This window comes from Tamandua tetradactyla, chromosome 4, assembly GCF_023851605.1.
Source record: "Tamandua tetradactyla isolate mTamTet1 chromosome 4, mTamTet1.pri, whole genome shotgun sequence".
Lineage (NCBI taxonomy): Eukaryota > Metazoa > Chordata > Mammalia > Pilosa > Myrmecophagidae > Tamandua > Tamandua tetradactyla.
The window spans coordinates 64,202,230-64,227,960 of NC_135330.1; the positions used below are offsets into that span (position 1 = coordinate 64,202,230).

General features: G+C 54.8%; 1 protein-coding gene across 3 annotated transcripts; it reads left to right on the plus strand.

Moving 5' to 3' along the window:
- Nucleotides 1-1,683: 1,683 nt before the first annotated feature.
- IKBKE (inhibitor of nuclear factor kappa B kinase subunit epsilon) lies at nt 1,684-25,153 on the plus strand. Of its 3 annotated transcripts, none has more exons than XM_077157608.1 (22): nt 1,684-2,052; nt 2,640-2,729; nt 4,338-4,502; nt 5,200-5,340; nt 5,695-5,824; nt 6,295-6,476; nt 6,916-7,076; nt 7,471-7,581; nt 7,914-8,093; nt 8,660-8,856; nt 9,601-9,665; nt 9,750-9,841; nt 9,994-10,077; nt 14,142-14,217; nt 14,319-14,431; nt 16,215-16,291; nt 19,280-19,319; nt 19,996-20,097; nt 21,172-21,268; nt 22,050-22,162; nt 22,403-22,474; nt 24,354-25,153. In XM_077157608.1, exons 3-22 carry the CDS (start codon nt 4,416-4,418, stop codon nt 24,385-24,387), a joined length of 2,154 nt encoding a protein of 717 aa, XP_077013723.1. In that variant the 5' UTR covers nt 1,684-2,052; nt 2,640-2,729; nt 4,338-4,415; the 3' UTR covers nt 24,388-25,153. The 3 variants fall into 3 exon arrangements, with proteins under 3 accessions (XP_077013723.1, XP_077013724.1, XP_077013722.1); XM_077157609.1 differs by having other exon boundaries at nt 4,367-4,502; XM_077157607.1 differs by having other exon boundaries at nt 4,384-4,502.
- Nucleotides 25,154-25,731: the final 578 nt, after the last annotated feature.

A 25,731-nucleotide genomic window follows, 5' to 3' on the forward strand; every position in this document is an offset into this window, starting at 1 on the left:
TTTTGTCCACATGGAAGATGTGACCTCACCAAGGATGCCCAACAAAACCTGATCTCTCGCCATACACGGCTCCAGCCCACTTCCACGTCCCCCTTCTCTCTAGCCTTACCACGTGTGGGGCCCTGAACAAATCCTTCTCTTTTTATGCCTCTGTGCCTCTACCTGTTCCCACTGCCTAGAATTCCTTACCTACAAGCATCCCTTCCTCTGGCAAACCCTTGTTGACCATTGCATGCTGTTGCTCTCCTCCAGTTTCACAAAATCATCATCTGTGGAAGTGTAAACATCGTAATACCATATTGTCCTGAAACTGCCCCTTCTCCAGGCTGAACTCCAGGGGGAGTCAGGTGGGGAGGGATGCCTGGGCTTCTACCATCTTTGCATCCTCACCCCAAACTGCCTGCTTCATAGCAGGTACTGGACACACATTCATTGCATTTGAAGTTGCTAAAGACTGGGCTTGCTGGAGAGAGAAAAAAAAGGGATACTGGCAAGGACTGTGGTTCAGGGACATATTGGTAGACATTTAGGGATAGGCTAGGTTATGTTGCAGTAACAAACAACCCCCAAAATCTCAATTGACTAAAAACAACAAAGGTTGATTTCTCACCAAACTGCATGTCCTTTATGGGTCTGCAGGGGTCTGTGCTCATGATGGTCACTCAGGGTCCCAGACTGTTGGAGCACCACCATTTCTACAGAATCAGTGTCATGGGCCGGACATGTTTGCAGAGAAGAGGTGGTGGTGCTTTGGTCTGGAAGTCACATGGCCCCCACCAAACCATAAGGGGGCCTAGCAAGTGCATTTTAACTGCATGCCAGAGAAGTGGGAAGCTGGGAATACTGGGTGAAAGGTCCTGAGGATCTCGGGGGGCATTTTTCCCAGTCCTATTGTGAGAACAAGCGGTACAGCACTTCTGGGTAGGGCCCAGCAGCAATGCCTCTAGCTGCTGCTGCTGTCAACAAGTGTATCTATCTGTACATAAGGCATTTCTCAGCTCAGCTCCTACTCTGGTGTCACTGTGGTAGGGGTGTGACTGGCAGAAGAAGCCACCAGGTGTGGCCATGGGAAAGTCCCTTCCAACATTCTATAGAAACATAGAATTTCCTGAATTTAACCATCTCTTATCCTACTGCCATCTTAAAGCTAGCCAGACAGCCCAGATCTCTCCATGCTCCTAGGAAATTTGATTCAGACATTGAATCCTGAATAGGAAGTTGACACACCTGGGTTCCAGCCCCAGCAGTCTTTGAAGATCCTGGACAAATTACTGAAGGTGTGTGGACCTCAGTGCCCTCAATGCCTGTCTGTAAACTGTTTTCCAAACTCCTACTGAGTAAGTGCTGCTATTCTCATGCCATAGATGAGAAAGCTGGCAGAGAGGGGGTGTATTCTGTGCTCAAGGTCACACTGTAGTGCTCTTTGCTGGGTGTCTGAAGTCTCACCGGGAAGACAAGTCACATCCAATTTCCTCTGGGTGTGGCTAGGCATAGACCCTGGGCCTCTCTGGGGCTCCTGGGCCACCAACGGCAGGCTTGAGTGTGGAAATTCAGTCTTCCCAGGCAGTTCTCCATTTGGTTAACTTGCTCAACCTGCTCTGCTGAATTTTGGCAGAGCCTTGAACTTCCCTGCGGGAGATACCCAAAGAGCCCCCAGCAGCCTGCTACAGCCACGGCGGGCCTCATTTCCTGGCCTCTTTGTGACTCAGACTCCAGATCTAGCCTCTATTTGGGAACTCTTTTCTCCTTTCTGCTTGGCTGCCACCCCAGGGGCCTCTGTCTCTTTAAGAGACAGAGAAAGAACGAAACCAGGAAGTCTGAGAGAGCTGACAGCCTGGGCTGGGTGTTGGGCTGACCAGGAGGCAGGGAGGTGGCCCTCTAGCCCCAGTGTCCGGGCTATTGGGCAGCGTGAGGCCACCTCAACTGGCCCAGCCTGTGGGTCCCCGGGGCCTGTGGGCACCAGGAGGCTATGGGTGCTGCCCGTAAGTGACGCGAGCCCTGAAAGTTCTGGAGTTGCCACCCACAGTCTGCACCCCCTGCAGCTGAGATGGGGTGAGTGCTCAGTGTCTGTCAGGGAAGATGGACAGCTGCAGTGTGGGGTGCGGGGTGTGTCTGCAGCACCTTTCCCGGCTCAGCACCCTCTCCCCCTGTCTTTCTGGGGCTGCAGGGGAGCCAGCAATGCCCTGTGCTCACTCTATCGTGGGCAACCTTGGAAGAGACTGCTTGCAGGCCAGGGAGGGGCGGGGAGGGTTGCAGCATAGTGGGACCCACTGGCCACCAGCCGCGCTCCCTTCCCCGGCTCTGCTTCCAATCACCCACCCCCCTTCCCCCTCCTTCCCCGCCCTGCCACTGAAGCCAGCATTTGGTTCTGCCTCCACATTTCTCTCCTGCCCAGCTTCTGGCGACTGCCCTCACCTCTCCTGGGGTCTTTCTCCCTGGCTTAAGGCCCAGGAGGGGCTGAGGTGGTAAGAAAAGTCTTCCGGACCAGCTGGGGAATAGGGCTGGAAACACCCAACCCCGTAAGGTTGGGTGACAAACAGGAAAGGGTTAAGGAGCTGGGGCCGGCGGCCTTTGATGGAAGCTGAGAATCAAACAGCACGGAGGGGTGCCTCTCATCCGCCCTCCTCTTTCCGGTGCAGCTCAGCCCCTGGGCTTGCCACAGACAGAAAGCACAACACAGACTCACTGAGAAGAGTCTTTGCCTGATCCGGGGCTGCTCAGAGCGTGGGGTAAGTGTGGATTTGGCCACCGTAGAGTCCTGAAGAGGGAGGCGGGGTGGGGGGTGGGGGTGGCTGCTTCATGCTCTTCATTCGTGCAGCCACTCAGTGAATGGGCACCGGCGCAGTGCTGGGGGGCTGCAGGGCAGGCACCGCTGGGCCAGGCGTGCCCCCCACTCTCAGAGCTCCCGAGCACAGCCCCGGCAGGGCCAGAGAAGGAACCCAGGCAAGACGTACCGCCCTTTGCACCACCTGGTCCATGACCCCGGGGACTTCTGCGGGGTCCTGCTCCAGCACCGGGACCCCTGTGAGGGACCGGCCGTGGGGAGGATGATGAAGGGGTAAAACCTGCTGCCCACCCCTCCCCAGGCTGGGCCCTTGGCCGTGATTTCAGGGTGCACTCTCTGCACCTCACACCCCCACACCCCAGGCCCTCTGGCTGGAATCCTCTTCAGCCTCTGATGGGCTCACTCCTGCCCAGCTGTTATCTCCTCTTCAGGGAGATCCTCAGCACCTCGGTTGGTTCTGTAAAAGGGCGACATGAACACACTAACAGAAACTACTGAAGTGGCCTCTGACTCAAGGAACTACCATTCTCAAAGACATAAGTTTTAAACAAAGATTTTAAACAAAGATCCCAGAGACAAAAGACTCAAAGCTAACTTCTCCATTGGAGAACCTATGAGATGTTAGTCTAGATTTATTTGAGAGTATTTTTAAGGGACAGAAGCCCATCATATGCTCCTTTCTCCAGTCATCTAGAAAAGCCGGCACTGGTTCTGTTTTTCAGAGAAGCATTGAGTGGAACCTCTCCTGAGGCAAGAACCAATTGTGTTAGAGGAACTGGCCTTTGGAGAGATGCAGAAAGGAGTTGTAGAGGGGTTTCAGGTCCTCAGGATCCCCAGATTTAATGGTGTATTACCTTCACCGCACCCGCACTCACACACCCCCATACATTTACGTGCGCACACACAGACACACTTTCCACAGCAGCCCCTTTCCCCTCTGGAGCACTCTGGCCTAGCCATGCTGGCCACTGCAAGAGCAACTGTTAGTGCACAGCAGCAGGAAGTGGTGGGCCCAGCCAGTGGGTGGGGAGGGGCTCCAGGCTCATGTTGCAATCCTGGAGATTTGAGGTGGTGTGGGTGGCGCTGCCTGATCCGGGCCCTGCCTCCATCTCTGTTTCTGCTTCCTGGGACAATCCCAGGCCTGGATACCAGGAAACGGAAATTCTCCGTGCCTGGGAGAGGTGAGAGAGAAAAGAGGTTGGTCTCCGCAGAACGGCCTCTCTGGGGGGGGGGGGGGGGGGGGGGGGGGGGGGGGGGGGGGGGGGGGGGGGGGGGGGGGGGGGGGGGGGGGGGGGGGGGGGGGGGGGGGGGGGGGGGGGGGGGGGGGGGGGGGGGGGTTGGAGGGACACGGGGAGAGATAGAATGAATGCCTTGTGGGTCGGGCAGGTGCAGGCTGAGGTCTGAGGGCCAAGTGGGGTCCCTTGCTCCTAGGTGGTGTTTCTTTAGGGGTTACTTCACCTCTCTGGGCTTCACACTCCCTGCCCCGTAGCCTGTGGAAGGGCCACGTGGAGCCCTACGTGGGGTGCTGACCAGGCCGCCGGTGTCACCCCAGGTCAGTGATGGAATCCCGGACCCCCCCAGGCATGCTCTTCTTCCAGGCGGAAGGCGGTCGGCCAGCCGGAAGCAGGAGATGCAGAGCACCGTCAATTACCTGTGGCACACAGACGACCTGTTGGGACAGGGGGCCACCGCCAGCGTATATAAGGCCCGCAACAAGGTAGGGTCCTGGCCCAGCCCCTCTCCCACCCAGTCAGCTCTAGGTACACTCGGCCCCAGGGGGCATCAAGGGGGGCCTGTGGCTGGGCAGAGGCCTCTGGGGTTTGAGTTGCACACTCTGGGGGGCGGGGACACAGGGGTAGGGAGTGGAAAGGGGGCTACTTGAGATGCAAGGCTCAGGTTGGGACCAGAAAGAAATGGAAGCAAAGAGCAAGACATCCAGGGTAAGTGGCAGCAAATCGGATCAAGGAAGAGCAGAGGTGGGAAGTAGGACTTGTTTGGATTTATCTTGAGCTCCTTGCAGAGCTCCACTAGAACATAGGAGAGAATGGCACTCCACTGTCTCATACGTGACAGCCGGTGTTAGACCAGGACCTAATCCCAGCTCTGCCGCTAGCACCAGTGACTCTCAGCCACCACTGTGATGACCATCAACGACAAGAGTGGTCGCAACAAGTCACCACCTTGGCAGGGCGCCAGGGGTGCCAAGCCCTGGTCTGCAGGCACTGGGCTACCTGCCCTCTGAGTACAGGAAGGAGCCGGGGGCGGGAGTCTCCAGGCCCACCCGGGCCGTCCTTGTGGCCTCTGGGACTGGGGTGGCAGGAGCGGCTGAATGGGAGGGGACAGCCGTCTCTAGGGCGGAGGTGGGACTCACTGGGATCTGTGCAGTCTTCCAGCCCTCGTCTCCCCCTCTACAGAAATCCGGGGAGCTGGTGGCCGTGAAGGTCTTCAACACGGCCAGCTACATGCGGCCGCGGGAGGTGCAGATGCGGGAGTTCGAGGTCCTGAGGAGGCTCAACCACCAGAACATCGTCAAGCTGTTTGCAGTGGAGGAGACGGTGGGTCCCGTGTCTGCTTGGGGAGGACAGTCATGTCCCTGACCCATCCAGGAAGGGGAGAGTCGGGTCACCCAGTAACACAGACTTGGTCACGTGCTCATCAGCGGGTCACGCTGCCCGAACAACCTGCGGGGCAGAGGAAAGGGTGCTGGAGGCGGGGAGCCTGGGTAGGGGGCCGAGTGGGAGAGGGCTTCCTGATTAGGAAAAGACCCATGGAGTTCCAGTGGGGGAGCTGGAGGAGGTCCAGGAGGGAAGCCAGGCCAGGAGCTGGGGCCCAGGAGGATGGGGGCGTCACGGCAGTGGGCTGGGGGGAGAACTGACACCCTGCACGCCTGCGTCTGCCCCCTCCCCCAGGGGCCCAGCCGGCAGAAGGTGCTGGTGATGGAGTACTGCTCCAGCGGGAGCCTGCTGAGCGTGCTGGAGAGCCCTGAGCACGCCTTTGGGCTGCCCGAGGATGAGTTCCTGGTGGTGCTGCGCTGTGTGGGTGAGCCCTCCCTGCACCCCCAGAGACCCAGGCCCAGGTCCTCAACGTGAGGCCGCGGCCCCAGAGGGGCAGACACTGCCCAAACAAATACGCCAACGAGGAAAGACATCCGGAACTCCAGTAACAGAACTGGGGCGGAGACGGCCAAATGGGCAGGACCTGTAAATCCTGCTAATCGTTCGGTTTCAAACGCACTCTGAAAGTGGAAAGGGTGGGGGAGGGCTCCGGGCCAGGCCTCCTCTCCGCAACTCAAGTGCAGTCGACCCCAGCCCTTCCTCAGGGCGCCACCATCCCTCTTGGTTTCTTAGAGAATCCAGGTGGAGCCTCAGGGCCCCCTGCCTTTGCCCGGAGCCCGTCTGCGTGAGCCCGGGCGACCCCCTGTCCCGCTGAACCTCGGCACCGCCTTCCGGGCGGGCCTCGGGCCCCGGACCGCCCCGCCCGCGCCCGCCAGCTGCCCCCTCTGTCCGCAGTGGCCGGCATGAACCACCTGCGGGAGAACGGCGTGGTCCACCGCGACATCAAGCCCGGGAACATCATGCGCCTCATGGGCGCCGAGGGCCGCAGCATCTACAAGCTGACCGACTTCGGCGCCGCGCGCGAGCTGGACGACGATGAGAAGTTCGTCTCGGTCTACGGGACGGAGGAGTACTTGGTGAGCCGGACCCCCGGGCCCACTGCCCCCAGCTGACAGCTGCCCCCGCCGCGGCCGGCCCTCACCTTGGGACCCCCCCCCCAAAGCCCCCCTTTGGAGAGCTCGGCCCATCCCTCCGCTCCCCGCAGGACCATAACTCACTCCTCCGAGTCGGTTCTGTAAGACCCAGGATGGGATGCCACAGCCTGCGCGGCCGCCCCACCCAGGTCCCCCCTGGGCAGGCCGCTGCGTGAACTGACGCTCACTGCGGCTGGGGAGCCGCTGGTCACCGCCTGCGCCAGAGCAGAGGGGGTCAGACAGAAGTGTCCTGGGTGGGGGATGGTTTGGGAGTGGTTCTGGTTTTCACCGGAAGGCGGTGGCAGGGGTTCTGGGGAGGGGGGACTCGGGCCCTCGCCCACCCTCCCCGTCCACGGCTCCTGTCTGGTTCTCCCTCCGGCAGCACCCTGACATGTACGAGAGGGCGGTACTTCACAAGCCCCAGCAGAAGGCTTTTGGGGTGACCGTGGATCTCTGGAGCATCGGGGTGACCCTGTACCATGCGGCCACCGGCAGCCTGCCCTTCATCCCCTTTGGCGGGCCACGGCGTAACAAGGAGATCATGTACGGGGAGCACGGGGCAGGGGCTGAGGGGGGGCGAGCCCCTGGGCCTCCCCTCTCACAGCCCCTGCAGTGTCTTCATTCAGAGGCCCCCCTCCTCCCCCTGGAACTCCATGGTTCTCCTAGGGTCCCACCTGCTGCCCCCCACCTCCCACCCAGGCTCCATTTAATTGCAAGTAGCTGAAACCTGGCCGTGGCTTGCTGGGAGTATGGTAATCATCTCTTATGTCAGTGCACACTGCACAGTGACCCTCCCCTCATTTGCGCTCACCACACCTCTACTGAGACTCAAAAAGTGACTTGCCTGAGGTCCACAAAGGCTGCCAGGGGCAAAGGTGGGGCAAGAACTCAGCTCGATGGGCTGGAGGTCTTCTGACTCAGTCCTGCCTCACACCAGGTACCGGATTATCACAGAGAAGCCAGCCGGGGCCATTGCAGGCACCCAGAGGGGGGAGAACGGGCCCCTGGAGTGGAGCTATACCCTCCCCATCACGTGCCGGCTGTCCCTGTGAGTAGGGCCCCGTGGAGGGGCAGACAGAGACCTGCATCTGGGCTGGGTGTCACTTCTCTCTGCTGAGAGCTGAGACTCCTGGGGCCTTGTCCAGCGGGGCCCCTGACATGATGCAGCTTCAGGCAAAGGCACTTTCCCTTTCTGGCCTCCGGTGCTCCATCTGGATGCGAGAACAAGTTCCCTCAGCTTCCCCTCACCCCCTAGCCCACCCTGCCCTGCCACATCGGTCCTGTCTCCTCCCGATGTCCTCATGGAATGCCCCTATACCTGTTAGAGGAGGACGAGCCCGGACTCTGGCCCCTGACAGCCTCCATGTCCCGGGAGGGCAGGGGGCTGCAGAGCCAGCTGGTGCCCATCCTGGCCAACATCCTGGAGGCGGAGCAGGCCAAGTGCTGGGGCTTCGACCAGTTCTTTGCTGAGACCAGTGACATCCTGCAGCGCGTCGTCGTCCACGTCTTCTCCCTGTCCCAGGCAGTCCTGCACCACGTCTACATCCACGCTCATAACACGTAGGTGGGGCCAAGGGAGGGTCAGCAGCAGAAGAGCTCATTGGAAACAGCCTCTCCTCTGGCACGTTCTGTGGGATGTTTGGACATGAAAGCTTCTGGGTGCAAACATTGGGTGGGGGAAAACGAGTTCCACACAGTTTGCTTGTTGCTGGACTCCAGAGATTCAGCAATGTGCAGTATAAATTTCCCAAGAAATAGGGACGAAATGCATTTCCAAAACTTATTTGCTCATAGAACTCTTTATTCCTTGAGCATTCTATGGGACTAGGTGAATTTTAATGGGACCAGCTAGAAGAAGTGGGAAGATAGAGACTGGATGGTGGGAATCCTGGGTTCTTTTCTCACTCTGCCTCTATCGCTGTAAGTCTTGGACTCAAGCCTTCGTCGCTCTACCTTTGATGAAAGAAAAAAACAACCTCATTCCCTCCCTCAGAGTAGCAGAGCCAGGGCTCTCCATGGACACACTCTTAGCTGGGGTTTGAGTCACCCTGACCGATGTCCTGCCTGCCGTGCCCGCTGACACTTCTTCTGTTCCTCTTCCCTCCCTCTGCCCCTGGGCTGCCCAGGATTGCCATCTTTCTGGAGGCCGTGTATAAGCAGACCAGCGTGGCCCCCCGGCACCAGGAGTACCTCTTTGAGGGCCACCTCTGCGTCCTCGAGCCCAGCCTCTCGGCACAGCACATCGCCCACACAACTGCCAGCAGCCCCCTGACCCTGTTCAGCATGGCCAGCGAGACCCCCAAGGGGCTGGCCTTCAGGGACCGTGAGTAGGGCACGCAGGCCGCATCTTTTCTCCTCTGGAGGCAGAGGTTACAATCCAGAGCAGTGATGAGTCTTCTCGAGGGTTGTTTTTGGAGCCCCACTGAGGACAAGAGGCGGATCTGGGTTCTGATTCTGTGTACGCCTCTGAGACGCCATGTGACTTGGGCTTGTGGCTTGACCACTCTGAGTTCACAGCATCCTCAGGGCTGTGAAAGAAACGCCAATTGAGACAAGGGGATTTGGACCTAACACGCTCTCCCCAGGCTCTGCAGTGGGAGGGGAGACCTCAGCTGGTGTTAGTGGGAGCAGGGGTCCAAACAGCTGGAGAGAAGGTGGCCAGGGGCCCAGAGATTTCACAAATCCTAGCAAAGTATCATCCCTTCTCATCTGGATGCTGCCAGTTTCTCCAAGGCTGGGCAGGGAAATTAATTCAAAACCCGCAGGCAAGACAGTGATTTCAGTCCCTGTTTTAAAGAGGTTGAGGGTGGGGCCTTGGGAATGAGGATGCAGTTTTCCAAAGTGGGCACGAGGGGGCAGTGAGAGACTGTGGTTCTAAAGACGAGTTCTGTGTGTTTAAGGTGAAGGCCTGGAGAGTTTGGGAAGATGGGGGGCTCTGGGTGATTTAGGAAGCTTGAGGTGGGAGATAGGGGGTGAGGGGTGAGTGTAGGCTGACAGTGGGGAAAAACAGGCTCAGCATTGAACCAGACCATATCGGCAAGTCCTCAAACAGGATCTTTGCCTGCAGCTGCCCTGGACATCCTCAAGTTTGTCCCCAAAGTGGACCTGCCGGGAGATTGCAACACGGCTAAGGTGAGGTGGCCCCCAGGTGGCAGGGAGGGTTGGCCCACAGGGGTCAGGGATGCGGGATCTGACCCTGCCCCCTGCGTGTTTCAGGGTGTGTTGGGCGCTGGCTACCAGGCCCTGCGGCTCGCACGGACCCTGCTGGATGGGCAGGAGCTGATGCTGCGGGGGCTGCACTGGGTGGTGTGAGTTCCCCGGCGGGCAGGGTGGAGAGGGCAAGGGCGGGTTGGCGGGGGAAACCCTGGCTCTTTCCAAACCAGCGTGGGGCCGTGACACTGTGCACGGGGCCCAGGTCTGCTGGGAGAAGGGGTCTCTGACTCGGGCTGCCCTCCGGCAGGGAGGTGCTCCAGACCACGTGCAGGCGGACACTGGAGGTGACACGGACGCCCTCCTCTTCCAGCAGCAGCCTGGGCTCAGACAGGTAGGTGTCCTGCCTGGGGCGGGGAGGCCGCAGCAGGGACCGAGGCTGGTGTGAGCCCGCAGCCCTTCTCCCTCTCGTCTGTTCCTCATCCTTGTAATTTCCGACAGCGCCCCTCGCCTCCCCCACCCGGAGCTCCTGCCTTCCCCACCCTGCTAGAACCGGGAGGGCGTTCCCAGCCTGCTCCTTATTCCCCTCACCAAATGACTGTCCATAACCCCCCCCCCCCCCCGCCCCAGCCTGTCCCTCACCTCAGGTAGGGGCCCAAGGGGCAATGGCTCTCCTGGCACAAGGCAGGTGCCCTCCCCCTCCTGTCTGACCCCTTCTCTGAATTATTTGGACTGCTCGCTCTGCCCAGGCCTCAGAGAAGGACTCGGGGAGGCCTCACCCCCACGCACCGGCCCCTGGACATGCGTGGCAGGGACGGCCACACTCCTGCTCCTGCTTCCTCTGGGTCTTTAACTTGTCCTCTGCCCTCTTCAGGTTCCCTGCCCCTCCGTAAGTCCCTCCCCTTCCTCAGAACACACTTAGTGCCTCCTCTGTCTTGGGCAAGTTAGAGGTGATGGGATAGAAAAAGGGAAAGACTGAGAAGGAGGAAACCAAGCTGGAGGGTCTGGAGATGCATGACTGGGGCAGGCTGTCACTGACCAGAACACGTCTGAGAAGTGGGCATGGCTGCCTCAAATTCTGGAAGGTCCAGGGCCTATGGCATTGGGGAGAGTTGGGGCTCCGTAGCCCAGAGGAGCTGATGGGTGGCTGGAACCCCTCAACGAAAGACGTGGTGACAGAGGAACAGAGACTGTGCCAAACCAGCCTGATGCCTCCACGCCCTCGCTGCCCCCGGCCCTTGCCCTCAGGAGGCTCAGGGGTTCCTAGCAGGGGTGGCTCACTGCAGTCTTGCGCTTCCTGGGACTTGGCAGCGGCAACCCTGATGGAGGGGCAGGTGGAGAGGCGTGGGGGAAGGAGCAGGAAGAGTATCTCTAGATGACAGGGACAGAGTCCCAGTCATGGCTGAGGTCCCTTCAAACGTGACAGAGATGAGAGGCAGACATCAGCCAACAGCATCGTAAGTGAGTCTCCTATGAGGAGGGCTCCATCCAGGGCAGAGAAAGGGGTTCCAAGGATAAATGTGGCATCATCCCATGCAAAGGGGCCCATGCTTCCCTGACAGAGAGAGTGATTGGGCCACCCTAAGAGCCCTTTCTGAGCATGTGATGGGTGACAGGATAGTTGAGAAAGGGGAGACTAGGGATGGGCAGAGGCAGTTATGGAGGGCTTCCTGGAGGAGGTGAGGCTTTTTAATACTGAAAGGAGAGAGAAATGCCTTGGGTGAGAAGATCCTGTGCAGAGACAGAGGGGAAGGGAGCCACATTTGGAGAGGTGAGGGGTGCTGGAGAAGCTTGTTGGGGTCCCTATTGATGAAAAATATCCCATAGAAGTTGCTGAAGAGTGACAGAGGGGTGGGAGTAAAGAGGAAAACCTGAAAAGGTCTCAGAGGGTCCAGTTGGGAGGTCAGATCCCAATAAAATGGCCAATCGGGAGTCATTGTAGGTTCTTGAGCAGGAAAGAGAGGTGTAGAGAAAGCATTCTGGGTATTTGTCTCCCTGCTTGCCCTGGTCTGACAGGGGTGTGAGGAGTGATAGGCTGGCCCTGCCTGGAGACCTGGTGTCTGCTGGCTCATGTTTTTCTGATACTCATTCCAAGGCTTCCTCAGAGGCCAGGAAGATGGAGAGCTCAGGGTCAGACTGGTGCCAGCTTTGAAGCCTGTTTCAACCACCCTTCAAGGAGGAGCATGGCAGAGCAGGATCAGCTGGTGGGAGCCAGAGGGCTGGTGCATATTCTCCACTAACTCACAGTGTGACCTTGGGCCATCCCCACCTAACTCTGTCTGGGCCTCTGCATCTTTGTTTTCAAGACGAGAGGGTTGGAGGATCCCTGAGGCCTCCGGGCTCTACCATGTTGCAATCTCATTCTTTCCTGAACTTCCTCAGACCCGTAGATTCTTCTGAGGTCTGAAGTCACTAGCTCTTCCCACAGTGGAATTTGAGATATTTTAATGAGCTGAAGTTCTTGTTTGGAGAAGCCCGCGTGCCTGGCACAAAGTGTCTGCCATTACCCAGCCTGGTTGCTCACCTGTCTACCCACAGCACACTCCTCCCTGCCTCTGGCTCCCTTTCCAGAGTGTCCCTGCCTTTGTCCCTGCTCCTCCTGGACAGCTGTGGCCATCCTGAGGCACAGGTCAGGCAGCCAGGACTGGCTCTTAGAATCCCAAATTCTTAGCCCACTTCTACCCACTGAAAATTGTGTGCCTGGAATATGCTTTCTAGTCCAGCCCTTTATAAAGATCTTTTACACCTGTGGTCCCATTCGATGTGTCCCACAGACACCTTATTAGATAGCTGGAAAGAAATGTGTCCCCTGTATAACCTGGACAGCTAAAATGACTTACCCAAGGTCATGGAGTTGGCCAGTACCAGCTAGGGCTCAAACCCTTGTCTCCTGGCTCCCTGTCCAGTGGATGGGTTCAGCCTCATCCTGTTTGCCGCCAAGTACTGCATTCATTCCTACATTCAATAATTTGTTCAGTCATCATATATTGAGTAACTACTATGTGCTAAATCCTTTATGAGGCGAAGTGTGAACAAAGGTGAGCAAAGCAGGCACAGTTCCTGCTTTGTGGGGCTTCCAACTCATTCCTAATTCTCTCTTAACTCACCTCTTCTTCTCCCCCACTCTCTGCCCCTCCAGTCCCAAACCAAAATATACAGGACTCTTTTTTCTTAATTGTTATTATTATAAAAAACAAACAACAACAATATATGCAAATGATAGAAAGTTAGAAAATACAGATGAACAAAAATAAGGAAATGAAAATACCACATCCTACCACCCAGAGATTATTGCTTATCTCAGTCGCATAGATCCTTTTAGACAGTCTGCTACTATATGTGTACAAGTATAAATATTAGTTGGCATGAGATTATACTGTATTTACTATTTTGTAACCTGCTTTTTTCAGCTAATGAGCTCTCCCTTTCTATGTCAATACATTGTCATCTCATCTAGTACCTACCCATAAAAAAAGTGTCCCTAATTTTCCTCAAAATGATCTTTTATAGTTGATTTTGTCCAAATCAGGATCAATCCAGGACCACACTTTGTATATATCTAGTTGTTATGTTCCATAAGTCCATCTTACTGTCGCACAGGCCTGCCCCTGAACACAGCTCCCTTTTTCTTATGTGACCCTGACTTGTTGAAGAGACCACGCCCATCGTCCACCGTCTGTGCTTGGCTGGGGCTTCCGCTTGATGTTCTTTGTCTCATTCACTTTTCCTGGCATTTCCTGTAAACTGGGAGATCTAAGGGCTGGGTAGACTCAAGTTAAACCTTTTTGCCTAGAATTTGTCACAGGTGCTGCTGCAGAGTTCAGTTGACCCACACTGGGTGGTGACAGCCTGAACCCCCTATTGCAACCCCCTATTGCATTTTTCCTATGAAAGAATCAGTGTGATGGTACATTGGGACCCCACGAATGTCCACCCCTTGTCCATGTGTCATGGATTTTAACACTTTGCCCAAATGATAATTTCCTGGGGACAAAAGGATGCCACCATTCCAAGTCCTGCCACATTATTGGCTAGAATTCTTCTATAGAATACAGCTTTTTCCCCATGAATAATTTGTTGGTTATCATGAAATATAGTTTGTTCTGGACAGGAACTTCATTCTTTCCCTTTAGCCATCAGCTTCACGGTCAGGAATCCATTAATAGCTGCCTTGCATCATATGACTCCTGCATTTTAATAGATTTGTGGTGTTTTCATCCATTCCATCTTTATTTTTTTTAATGTTCAATAATGTCACCATTTTGTTGAGGCTTCTTCTAGCCCTTCAAGCTAGAGGCTAAGGAGCCCCGACCACCACGCTCTGCAGACACCCCAGAGGTGCCGGGACCTGCCCAGAGCTCTCTGCCCGCACCTCAGCTGTCTCCAAAGCCGGACAGCATTTTCAGCTCCCGAACGTGGCCTTCCTCCTTCTCTCCTTCCCTCCTTCCCTCCTTCAAGGTTCAGCCCCGTGGCTGGGAGATCTGAGATCCAGGAACTGCAGGAGGCCTGGGCGCTGCGGGGCCGGCTGCGGACGGTGAGTGCGGCCGAGGGTGGGGGCCGCAGGAGGCCGGGTGGGAGGAGCCGGCGGCCAGGCTGCATCGGGACCCCCGCTGAGCACGCCTTTCTGCCCTGCAGTTGGCCGAGGTCCTCTCCAGGTGTTCCCAAAACATCACAGAGACCCAAAAGAGCCTGAGCGCCCTGAGCTCTGATCTGGTGAAGAACCGGGATCAGGTACATGCGGACAGAAGGTCTGTGGGGTTTTCCTTGGTGGGGTGGGGGTGGGGGCGCACCCCTCAAAAGGGCCAGGGGCCATTGTAGGCACCAGCCTGCTTTCTCCCGTATCAAGGCAGGGGCCAGGGCAGGGGTGGGGGGGGGGCTCAGGAAGGAGCATGACCCCCATCCTGTGACTGGCCACGGGGGCGGAAAGAATTGGGGGCCTGCCCTCATCTGGGGGGTTGGGAGCAATTTGGGAATCTTAGCAGGTCTGAAAGTTCTGAACAAAAGAACAGTGTCACCCCCTTTCTCTTCCGAACTCTCGCCCGGCACCATGCCCTCGGACAGGTTTTCTCACTTAGATCAGCATCGTTACCCCTCAGCCGTGCTGGGGGCGAGGAGGACCGTGCGGCGCACTGCTCCCCCAAGTTCCCGCAGTAACTGACCAATACGGAGTTTAGGTTTCAGGTCAGGTCTGCCCCTCTCCAAAGCCTGCGCTCTTGGCCTCCACCAGGGTTTTACAACCTTTAAAACCCCTTTCTGCCTTTTAAGAAACATAAAAATGCCCACCCACCCCCAGAATTGGATGTGCCCCTTGCTCCGAGCCACGCAGAGCCCCCAAGTGGGCATGGCTGGTGCTCTTTGGGAGCCCTCCCTTCTCCTCGGTACCTCCTGCAGTCAGCACCCCTGCAGATCCCTGATCCCATGGCCAGGGGCTAAATTCAAAGGGCTCCAAAATCCACGAAGTTCTCCGTTAACTGTTTTGGCTGCAAAACCTGAGCTAAACGGACACGAGGCTCTTTATGGTTCTATTTAACTTACTTAGGGGGAATCATCTTATGAGTCTCTGAAGACACGCATGTATTTGGTTGTGGGATGCTAGTTGTACGTGCACCCGATTACCTTTCTGAAATCGGGGAGGGGGAGGAGAGGGCATTCTGAATTCTGAACACATCTGGCCTCGAGCATTTTGGATGAAGACTGTGGCTCTGTGGTCCTGTTCCCCCCCCCAACCCCCCCCCCCCAATCCCATACGTTCTCTGGAGGGAGCTCTCCTGGGCCGCGGAGCCCCAACCACAGACATGTGCCCTGCTGAGCATCCAGCTCCAGAAATAGCTGAGATGGAGGTGCTGGGGGGCCTCTCGGGGGAGGAAGTGGGGCAAGATAGGTCTGGGGGTAAGAAAGAACCCCCCCCACACACACACACACCCAACATCTCAAAGGGCTGACTTCCAGCCTGAAAAGGTCCTTGAGAGGCCATCTCCTGCCACCAGGCGGAACCAACCCACTTGTTTTAAACTAGGATCTTTGATTAGTTCTTTATTCAAGTTCCTTTTCTGTGCCAGGCATTGGGTACACCATGAAGGCACTATTTCTGTCAGGTGATCCCCACCCCCACCTCCAGCAGCAGCCTCACTGCCTGCGTCTCTCGGGTTTTAGGACCCAAAGCCCCATGCTGGGCTTTCTTGCTATAGCAAAGGGTAATCTCCTATTGTCCATCCTGTTTGGCTTCTTTTCTAGATTTCTCATGCCTTACCAAATGCCTGGTGTGTGTGTGTAATGAGGGAGAAGTAGAGGGCGAATATGAAAGTATGTGGATGAGAGGATGGCTCACTAGTTCCAAGTGCCTCAAACAAGCTTAAAAACAAGAAAGTCACCCCAATCATGGATTGCCCCCACCCCCCAAAGCTGGAACAGTGAGGCTTGTCCTGCAGGGAAACAGCTTCTGCCCCTCCCTTGCCATCGCATCCATTCATCGCCCTTTATTCTGTGCTGTTTGAGTCTCCCATCACCTGGTGCTTTGTCTTCTGCCCTCAGCATCCAGCAGATTCAGTGCTGTTTGGACAAGATGTGTCTTATCTACAAACAGTTCAAGAAATCCAGGATGAAGCCAGGTGAGCCGTGGGGACAGCACAAGGCTTGATGTGCCCCTTTCCTCCCTCCGTGCCCCCTTCCCTTCTGGTTGCTGGCATGCCTACTGTGCAGCTGTAGAGGTGGGGTGCAGTGGGCCCCCGCCTGCGGTTCACCCACAGACCAAACAGGGACACGAAGCCTTTACCCCCATGACGGTTTTCATAAGAGAGGCTTAGGTGGCACGGGTGGAGGACACAGTGGGCTGGAAAGTGGGTGCTGTGGAAAAGGGAGCCCTAGAGAGAAAGGCCTCATCTTTGGAGGGCACTCTACAGTTTAAGAAGTATTTTTCCCTCCATTGTCTCTTTGGAGCACTCAAGTGGCCAGGTTTCACAGAAAGGGAGATGTCATGAAAAACAGCATGTAGAGTCACCAATCTCCTAATCACCACTAAGACCCTTGCCAAAGGTGATTGCCATCCCAGGGAAGGCCAGGTGGACCCCAGGGGAAGGCTGGTGATGGGGGGCAGGAGGAGCCTGGGAGGTCCTAGTTGTCTCTTGGTGTGAGGGAGCAAGCAAGCTGACTTTCTCTCCCCACCGTGCCCCAAGCATTTCCTAATCTGTAGGCTGAAGGTCTTCAGTTTGATGCCCAAGTTCTCTTCATTCCCTAATATCATCTAAAAAGCACTCTCTAGTAGAAATATAATGTGAGCTACATAGATGATTTTAAGTTTTCTAGTAGCCAACATTTTTAAAATAAAAAGAAGCAGGTGAAATTAATTGTAATATGTTTCATTCAACTCGATATACCCAAAATGCCATTTCTGTGTGTAATCAATTTTTAAAAAAAATAAAGAGATACTTTACATTCTTTTTGGCACTAAATTTTCAAAATCCAGTTTGTATTCTATACTTTAAGTGTGTCTCTGTTTGGACACTAAGTTTTTTTGTTTGTTTGTTTTTCATTTTTTCTTATTAGAGAAGTTGTGCATTTACAGAGCAATCATGCATAAAATATAAGATTCCCATATACTGCCCTGTTATCACTGCCTTGCATTGGTGTGGAGTATTTGTTACGATTGATGACAGTACAGTTTTATCATTGTACTTTTAACTGTAGTCCATGGTTTAACTTAGGGTTCGCTGCTTTTGTAATACAGTTCCATGGATTTTTTAAGATTTTTATTGTTACCATACATACAATCTAGCATTTTCCTTTTTAAACACATTCAGACATATATTTCAGAATTGTTACATTCACAATGTTGTGCTGCCATTACTACATTTTTAACAAAATGCAATGCAGTTAATCAAAACAAAGTTGCATTTAATGGGGAAAAAAATAGTTTACATGCCTTTAGTTTTTCAATTTAAATTAATTCGATTAATTAAATTAAAATAGAAATTCATTTTCTTAGCTGCACTGGCCATGTTTTAAGTGCCCAACAGCCATGTGTCTGTCTAGTGGCCGCCATATTGGATAGTGCAGTTTTAGGAGATGACCTGTCCTTGGGAGCCTCCATCCTGCCCGAGTCCAGCCTCTGAGGCTGTGGCTGGAGGCTGTGGGCAGCTCCACAGGAGATAGAAGAAGAAAGACTCTCCTTTCCTGGAAGCCAGGAGGGCCTGGGGGCTCAGCAAGACTGGCCTTATACCTGTGTTACACCTTTGCTGTAATAGAGGCACCTCAGGGACACGGTGCCTCCCTGGCTGGCATTCCATAATAGTATAATCAAGAGACTTCTGAGCACCTCTCATGTGCTGGGCACCATCCTAGGGGCTATGCATGTTCTTAATTTATTTAATTCTCACAGAAATGCTCATCACTGTTTCCCTCCCCATTTATAGATGTAGAAACTGAGACACAGAAAGTTTAAATAACTTGTCTAAGGATACACATCTTTTAAGTGACAGATGAAATTCGAATCCAGGTAATCTAGGTCCAACTGTTTTTAATCACTTCATTTATCAGCCTTCTGAGAGTTTCCTTTCTTTTGGTCTCCAAGAGTCCTTTATTAAAATTTAAAATGAAGCATTTTCCCCTGGAAGAATAACTCTAACTGTTAACACCGGAGGTGCTGAGATGCCATTCTGAGAAACGCTCACAGTTTCCAGGGCCCTCTCTCAGTTCCTCCTCATGAGAACCCTGTGTGATACACAAGACAGATGAGGAAGCAGGCTCAGGGAGGCGGAGTCACCTGCCTACAGCCTCCCACTAACCAGAGTCAGGGCTGGGACTTGTCCCAGATCTTGTCAGCTTCACAAGTGCTCTCTGCTAGGTAGGGGAGTGAGGGTGGGAGGCCAGCAGAGAAAACCTCCTGCACCACTTCACCTTGGGGCTGCCACTAACCCAGAGGTCCATTCCCGCAGAGCCCAGGGCTGGGCGCCATCTCCCTAGTGCAGTGGCGGGGGGTGGGGGTGGGGGTTAGAAAGGACCTGTCAGAAGGCGGCCAAGGCAGTGAAAACTTCAGCCCATATTCACTGCTAGGACAAATATCTTCCCGCTCTTTCTGGAAAAAGTGGCTGGGCTGAGAAGAGGAGGGTGGGCCTGTGGCACAAAGGGAGGGTGCTTTATCCAGCTCATTGCTGCAGAGCTTCAGCTGGCTCCCCCTGCAGGGTGGCTGTTCAGAGATGGACCAACCAGGTGTCAGCACTGGCCACTCTGGGAGGGGAGGCGTGTGCTGGGTGGGGGGCCATGGCTGCCAAGCATCCTTCAAGGCCCATTTCACCCACCACTGCCCCCTGAAGCCTTCCCCAGTTACCCATCTCTCCAACCCTTGGCAATGGGTTTCTTTCCTCTGGAGCTTCATAGCTTTCTCTGCAGCTCCTTTAGGCCCCTACCTCATTGGAATGCAATTATGTGGGTGCTTGTTTCACCCCTTCTATCCTCCCAGGAACCAGGGCCCATGCTGGGCCGTCTCCACCTCCGTAACCAACCCCCACCCCCGAGTGCTCAGCATGGCCCTGCACAACTCTTGCGGCATCCTGTTTTGTTGGCTGATGGCCTAAGTAACATCATTCCTCTCTCTCCTTCAGGGCTTGGCTACAACGAGGAGCAGATTCACAAGCTGGATAAGTGAGTGGCCTGTCCTGGGCAGGAGGGCGGGTGTCACCCAGGCAGAGCAGCTCTCCATGCCAGACAAGAAGCAATGAAGGGCCCTGATCACAGGCTGTCACCGGGCAGGGAGGAAAAGGGTCAAATTGGCAGCTGGGATAACTCTCTATGGGCCCCCGGGGAGGGAGGCTTCTCAGAAGCAGTCTCGATATAACTTGATTTCCTTCTGGTATGAACATGATCATTTCCCAGTTGTCCTCACTGACCAGAGACTGCTTCCTGCCTCTGACCTCTGCCTGTGACTTCCTTTCTGCTTCCCTCTGTTCCCTGGACCCTCTCATCTTTCAGGAAGCCGATCCCTGACTTAAGGGTTAGTTGGAGTCTCCCCCAGTTCTACACCATCAGCCTCTTTCTCTCTTTCCTGACCGCTGTTCCTTCCCTTCCCTCTGGGGACTAGGCTCGAGTGTGTGTGTGTTTTCTGGAGTTCTATAGCCCCTCTCCCGTGTCTCTCTGGCCTCTGTGATCACGGGTGTGAGAATTTTCTCCCACCTACCTCTGAGTCATAGCCCCTGCTCGGACCCAGGGGTGGGAAATTTGTGATGAGGTGAGGGTGAACACCCGGGGATGGTAGGCTTCGCACAGGGGCTTCATAGCTCCGGCTGCTCATCTCTGTGCCTCAGTTTCCCTGTCTTTTCAGGGTGAATTTCAGTCATTTAGCCAAGAGGCTCCTGCAGGTGTTCCAGGAGGAGCGCGTGCAGAAGTACCAGGCGGCCCTGGTCACGCATGGCCAGCGGATGAGGTAACAGTCTAGCTCATGGACACAGGGCCTGGCCTGGTCCTTCCAGCCTTTAGACAACCCTGAGCTTTGCAGGGGCCTCAATGAGAGGGAGGGAATAGTAAAGGAAGGCGAGGAAATGGGTGGTTTTGTGCACCCGTGTGGACCCAGCATGCTAAATGATTTCTATATTGGCTTAACTCCACCGTATATATCCTACAGAGCCATTATTAGCATCACCCCATTTCACAGATGAGCAAACTGAGTCTCAAAGAGCCCCCTTCAGGAGTTTTGGGTTCATAGAAAAGTCCCTCCCTCCTTCCCTTGCCTGTGTTACTATCGGCCCCTCCTGAGAAGAGAGGACAGTTTCCCACATGCTGCCAGGTCCTGAGGTCCATGGCACCTGTGGGCTCGTTCTGTGCTGACACCAGAATTCACTCACCCCGCTGATTAGAATACTAGTGCTGGCCTCCCCCACCTGCCTGCTTTGACTCACCCCAAATTCGTATTTAATTGGTCTTGAGTGGGACAGGACGCCAGTATTTTAAAAGCTCCCCCAGTGATTCTAGTGCATGGCCAGGGTTGAGAATCAACCACTGGTATAACCTCTCTGGGCCTCGGTTTCCATTTTGTGCAGTGGGGGAAATACTCTTTCTCGCTCCCTCCACATGAAGGAGAGAACCCATAATTCTGGAAAAAGGAGGCGAGGGGCAGTTTGCTGTAGAAAGTGCCACAGTGGGGGCTAGAGCCATACCTGGCACCTGGCTCATCATAACTGGCCTGTGCAACCTTCCCCCACCCCAAATTGCCTGCATTTTTGCAGTGCCCCACTGTGCTTCTAATGAGATGCATCACCGTGGGCAGGATTATTCCTCAGTTTTATTACCACAGGGTGGGAGCGTTGCTCGCACATCTGGAAGGACAGCGGCAGTGAGGAAGGCAAATGCTGGGACCCTTCAGGGATGGTCCGGACAGCATGGCCTCTGGCACCTGGAAAGCCCCTCTCTGAGTCTTTGTGGAGACCTGAGAAACAGCTGGGTGGGCGCGGGAAGAGAGAGCCGAGTCCCCTCTAAGTCCCCGTTCCCCTGCTCTCCCTAGAATGGTGCACGACACCAGGAACCACCTGCGCCTGGTCGGCTGCTCAGTGGCCGCGTGTAACACGGAAGCCCAGGGAGCCCAGGAGAGTCTCAGCAAGGTGCACGGGCTGCAGGGGCGCCTGGGGCTGCAGAGGGGAGCTGGGTCAATCAGGGGCCCCGGGGGCATTTGAGCCATCCCCCTGCCTCTGAGCTCCCCTTGACCAAGTCTGGGGTGTGGTTGGAGGTCTCTGAACCACAAGGGGAAGAGGGAGGAGGAGTGGAAGTTACATCTGCTGATCTCAGGCTAAAGATCAGTGCAAGGGCAGAGCCTCTGGAATGCCGGGACGTCTTCCTCAACGTCCTCTGTAACCTTAGAGACCCCGGAGAGGAAATGTGGGCGCTCTTTGGCCTTCTAATCCTCGCTCCGCGAAAAGACCAGCACAGAGGGCAGCTCTGAGAAGCTCGCCTCTTTTTCAGCAGGAGCAGGGAAAGGCTGCTGCTTTCAGGAGAGAGCCACCCTTCTTCCCTCTGGGCTCCCCAGTTCGTGGCACAAGCAGCAGCTCCTTTCTTGCAGAGTATGGCAATGGGCTTCCTGTCGTCCTTCTCTGTAGCTTGTAGGTCATATTATATCATAAAAGGGTTGGGTTAGACATAAAGGAGACTGTCTTGGCAGTCTGGATGAAATCCAAGCACAGATGAATAAAGGAGGTTGTGCAGGCTGCACCCCCAGAATGAGAAGAGGGGCTCATGGGAAAGGCTTAAGAATTCTGGCTACTCCGGGGAAGCAAGCTGGGGGCAGTTTTGTTACCCTTTGCTCATCTTTCCTTAGCACCCCTACCCACCTACACACACACTCACAAGCAGGTTCATCCCTTCTAACTAAAGTGTGGCTCCCTGCAGATCCTTGACTGGCTGTCTCACCAGCTCCTTCCAGATGGAACGAAGGGGGCTCAGACCTCACCACCTCCCACAGCCCCTCATCCCAGCCCTGCACAAGCTGACCTGGTTCTCCAGTAAGTGCCAAAGAGAGATATATGTGTGCGTATCTGTCAGCGTCAGGGAAGAGGGTGGTGAGTAGGGGGCAATGCTAAGATTAGGGTCAGAGGGCTTTTGCCTCATGCTAAGCCTGGGAGCCAAAGAGGCTGCCTGGGCTGGGACCACAGAGGAGGCCGGAGCCCCCAGGGGAGAGGTGGCAGGGGTCTGGGCAGTGTGCGCGTGGCTTCAGGCAGCTCCCCTGCCCCTGCCTTGGACAGCATGCAGGAACTCTGCAAGGAGATGAAGGTGCTGGCCTTTGACCTCCAGGACAACAACCGCATCATTGAACGGTAAGGAGCTCCCACCACGGGCCAGGGAGGGCTGGGTCCCCAAGCTGCTCTGGCCTCGGGGGTGCGGAGTCCCTGTGCCTGCCTGTGCAGGGTTGATGGCATGTGTCCATTTTCCAAAATCATCTCTAAGCTTAGGCCTTGTCCACAAGTGAGCCATCATTCCTCATGAAGCGCAGGCTTTCACGGCTGTTCTTTAAGATGTGAGCCTCTCTGCAGTCAGAGATGGGGTGATGGAGGCACATGTATATGTACCTGTGTCCAGTTCCACTTTGCATGTTTACAGCGTTGCCGATGCTGTGCCCAGAACCCTCCACCCAGACAGCCTCCTTTCCCCATCACAGCCATCCTCTGAGTGGGTGCTGGGCTCAGCCCCGTGTCATACTCCAGGAAACTGCAGCACAGAAGGCTGGGTTAATTGCCCCAGAGCTATGTTTCTCTGGCCTTGTGGGGCCCTAGTTTCTTGTGCTGATGCTCACAGGGCCACACCTTGGGCTGTGGACCCCCTTTAGAAGCTTTGGACTATCCCCACCTGGTTAGAGTCCCCTCCTCTGGGGCTGAGGGGGAGTGAGAGGGCCGCATGGAGGCGCAGCAGGGCTCAGACCCCGGGATTAGGTGCACAGTGACATTCAGGAGAGAAAACTGGAGAGCAAAGAAAATTGCCACCTTCTCATATCACCAAGTAAGCACAGTGAAAAGGGAAAAATCCTTACTGTCTAGTAGTTGCATTTCATAAAGTACATGTCAACAAAGAACAGGAGAAACATAATCTCAGAATAAATGATAGTCCTTGCTGTGAAGGTCAGTGGGCCCATTTATACTAATGCACACATACATGCAACACTCATACCCTCACACACGTGCCACATCCTCCCTGTCACCCTCTGCTTCTCATTTCCCCATGGATGGGCATGGGTCTGTGAACCGGCATTTGGGAACCAGTGCCATGGTGGAAAGGGTCAGCAGAGATTCCGGCTTGGAGTCCTGACTCTCCTCCTTATCAACTGCATGACCCTGGACATTTGTTCAAGTATGAGCTTCAGTGCCCTCCCTTAGCAGCCAGGAATAGTCACCCTGCCTCGTGGTGTTGACGTAGGGTTTGAAAGGGATGAGATATGCATGGTGCCTGCGGATGGACAGAAGGCCTCACTAAAAGTTAGTTGTTTCCCAGAGGCCACGCGTGTCTGGGACTCCAGATGGGTGCCGGAAGCTGGGAGTGGAGCGTTCTAGTTGTTCTCAGGCTTTCAGAGGGTCCTTCAGTTGGGGAGACATCCCCTCCCTATCCCACTGCAGCAAGTTGAGAATCCATCCTCTTCAATACCCACCCCCACCCCCACCACCCCATCCCCACCTCCACTGCCCTACCCCCAAGAAGAGATTCAAAAGTTTCTTAGAAATACTTTCCAAAACAGCCCTCATGGGAAGTTCTCATTTTAGTGCTGATGTCAATTTTTCTTGTTGTAGATTTTTAGTCTATCTACAGATCGTTCAAAACTTTATTTTAGTGAATTTTGCCTTTCTTATCCAGAACTGTAGCCAAAGAGCCAAAATAAACCAATTTTAATTCCTTTCACCCCCCTTCTAATCTTTAGTTACATATTGGAATCACTAAGGGAGGTTTTAAAAATACAGATGCCTGGATCTTGCCCCCTGGAGACTTTGCACGCAGCCTGGGTTTGGGGAGTTTTATAAGCTTGCCAGGTGATTGGAATGAACCCCCCTTCCTCTGAGGGGATCAGGAAGCTACAGGAAGCACGCAGAGAATGGCCGTGGGCTTCAGTGGCTCAGTGCCCCCCAAATTTATTGTGCTGGGCCCTGGGGTGCAGTCTGCAGGCTTCCCTCCACCTGGGTGGGTGAAGCTACCCTGTGCCTTTCATTACAGGTTAAGTAGGGTCCCCTCGGCTCCTGATGTCTGAGCTCCGTGGGATGCACATGACATCCTAAAGCATTAGAACCATTCAGTCACTCTCCTGCACCGTGGGACCCACCAGACAACTTCCGGTCCCATCCCATCAGCCTACCTCCCTCCTGGCCGATTGCCAGGAGACGCCACCAGCATTACCTTCTGCTGCCTTTCCTTCCCTCCCGGGAAGCAACAAGTCCAGGCCATCTCTTTGAGGACCTACAGGAAACCTGGTGTGTGTGTGGGGGGGGGGGGCAGCCGTAGCCTGGGCTGACCTGTCATCTTAGCAGGTACTGCTCCCCTGCTCCTGGTCACTCTGGCCTGAAGGGCTGAACCTGGCCAGGCTGCAGGGAGAAGAGGCTCCCACAGGCCCCCCCCACCCCCCACCAGCTCTGGTTCACAGGGCTTCGCTCCTCAGGGAGCAGGGGAGGAGGCCTCGCAGGGGGTTCCCCAGATGCTGTGTCAGATGACCTTGTCTAAGTCTCAGTCTTCCTCTTAAAGTGTGTCATGTGGTCCACAGCCCTCGCCGGGCTGCTGTGATTTCTGAGGGTCACCACATTCAGCCCCAGGCAATACAAGCCGGGTTTTTTTTCTCCTCTTGGTCTGGCTGGGCCTAGGGCTGCAAAAAATGCCTCCTGGACCCTCTCCTCTCCTGGGATAGGCAGCCAGCTGGTGTTAACAGCAGCCATGCCAACCAGCACAGGTTCTAAGTCCAGAACCCTAAGGAGACGAGAGGCCTATACCTTTAGGAAACGAAATAAATTCAGCCTTCTTTTCTATCTTCTGAGTGGTTCTCACTGGGATGCGTCTAAGGCAGGGTCAGTGCAAGCCGGGTGCCTTCCCAGACCAAGCAGGGACTGGGTGGGGATCTGTGAGAAATACTGGGAAATGAAGGCAGGGCTGGTCATTCCCTGATTCCTGCCTTTTCCCTAAATGAGCCTATTTCAAAGAAGAGCCTGTTCTAGTTTGCTAGCTGCCAGAATGCAGTATACCAGAAACAGAATGACTTTTAAAAAGGAGAGTTTAGTAAGTTGCTAGTTTAACAGTTTTAAGGCCAAGAAAATGTCCCAATTAAAACAAGTCTCTAGAAAAAGAAAACTTCTTTGGCGTTAAAGGTTTCTTCCTCTGGATGCCTTAATTTGGACATTTTCATGGCCTTAGAACAGTAAACTTGCAACTTAATAAACTCTCTTTTTAAAAGCCATTCTGTTTCTGGTATATTGCATTCCAGCAGCTTTTACAAACTAAAACGATAGGTATGCGACATTCCAATATGAATGTGGGAATTACTCAGGAGCAGCACAGTCTCTTCACTTTTTTGGAGTGTTAGTTCCAGCAACGGATAGAAATGCTTTGA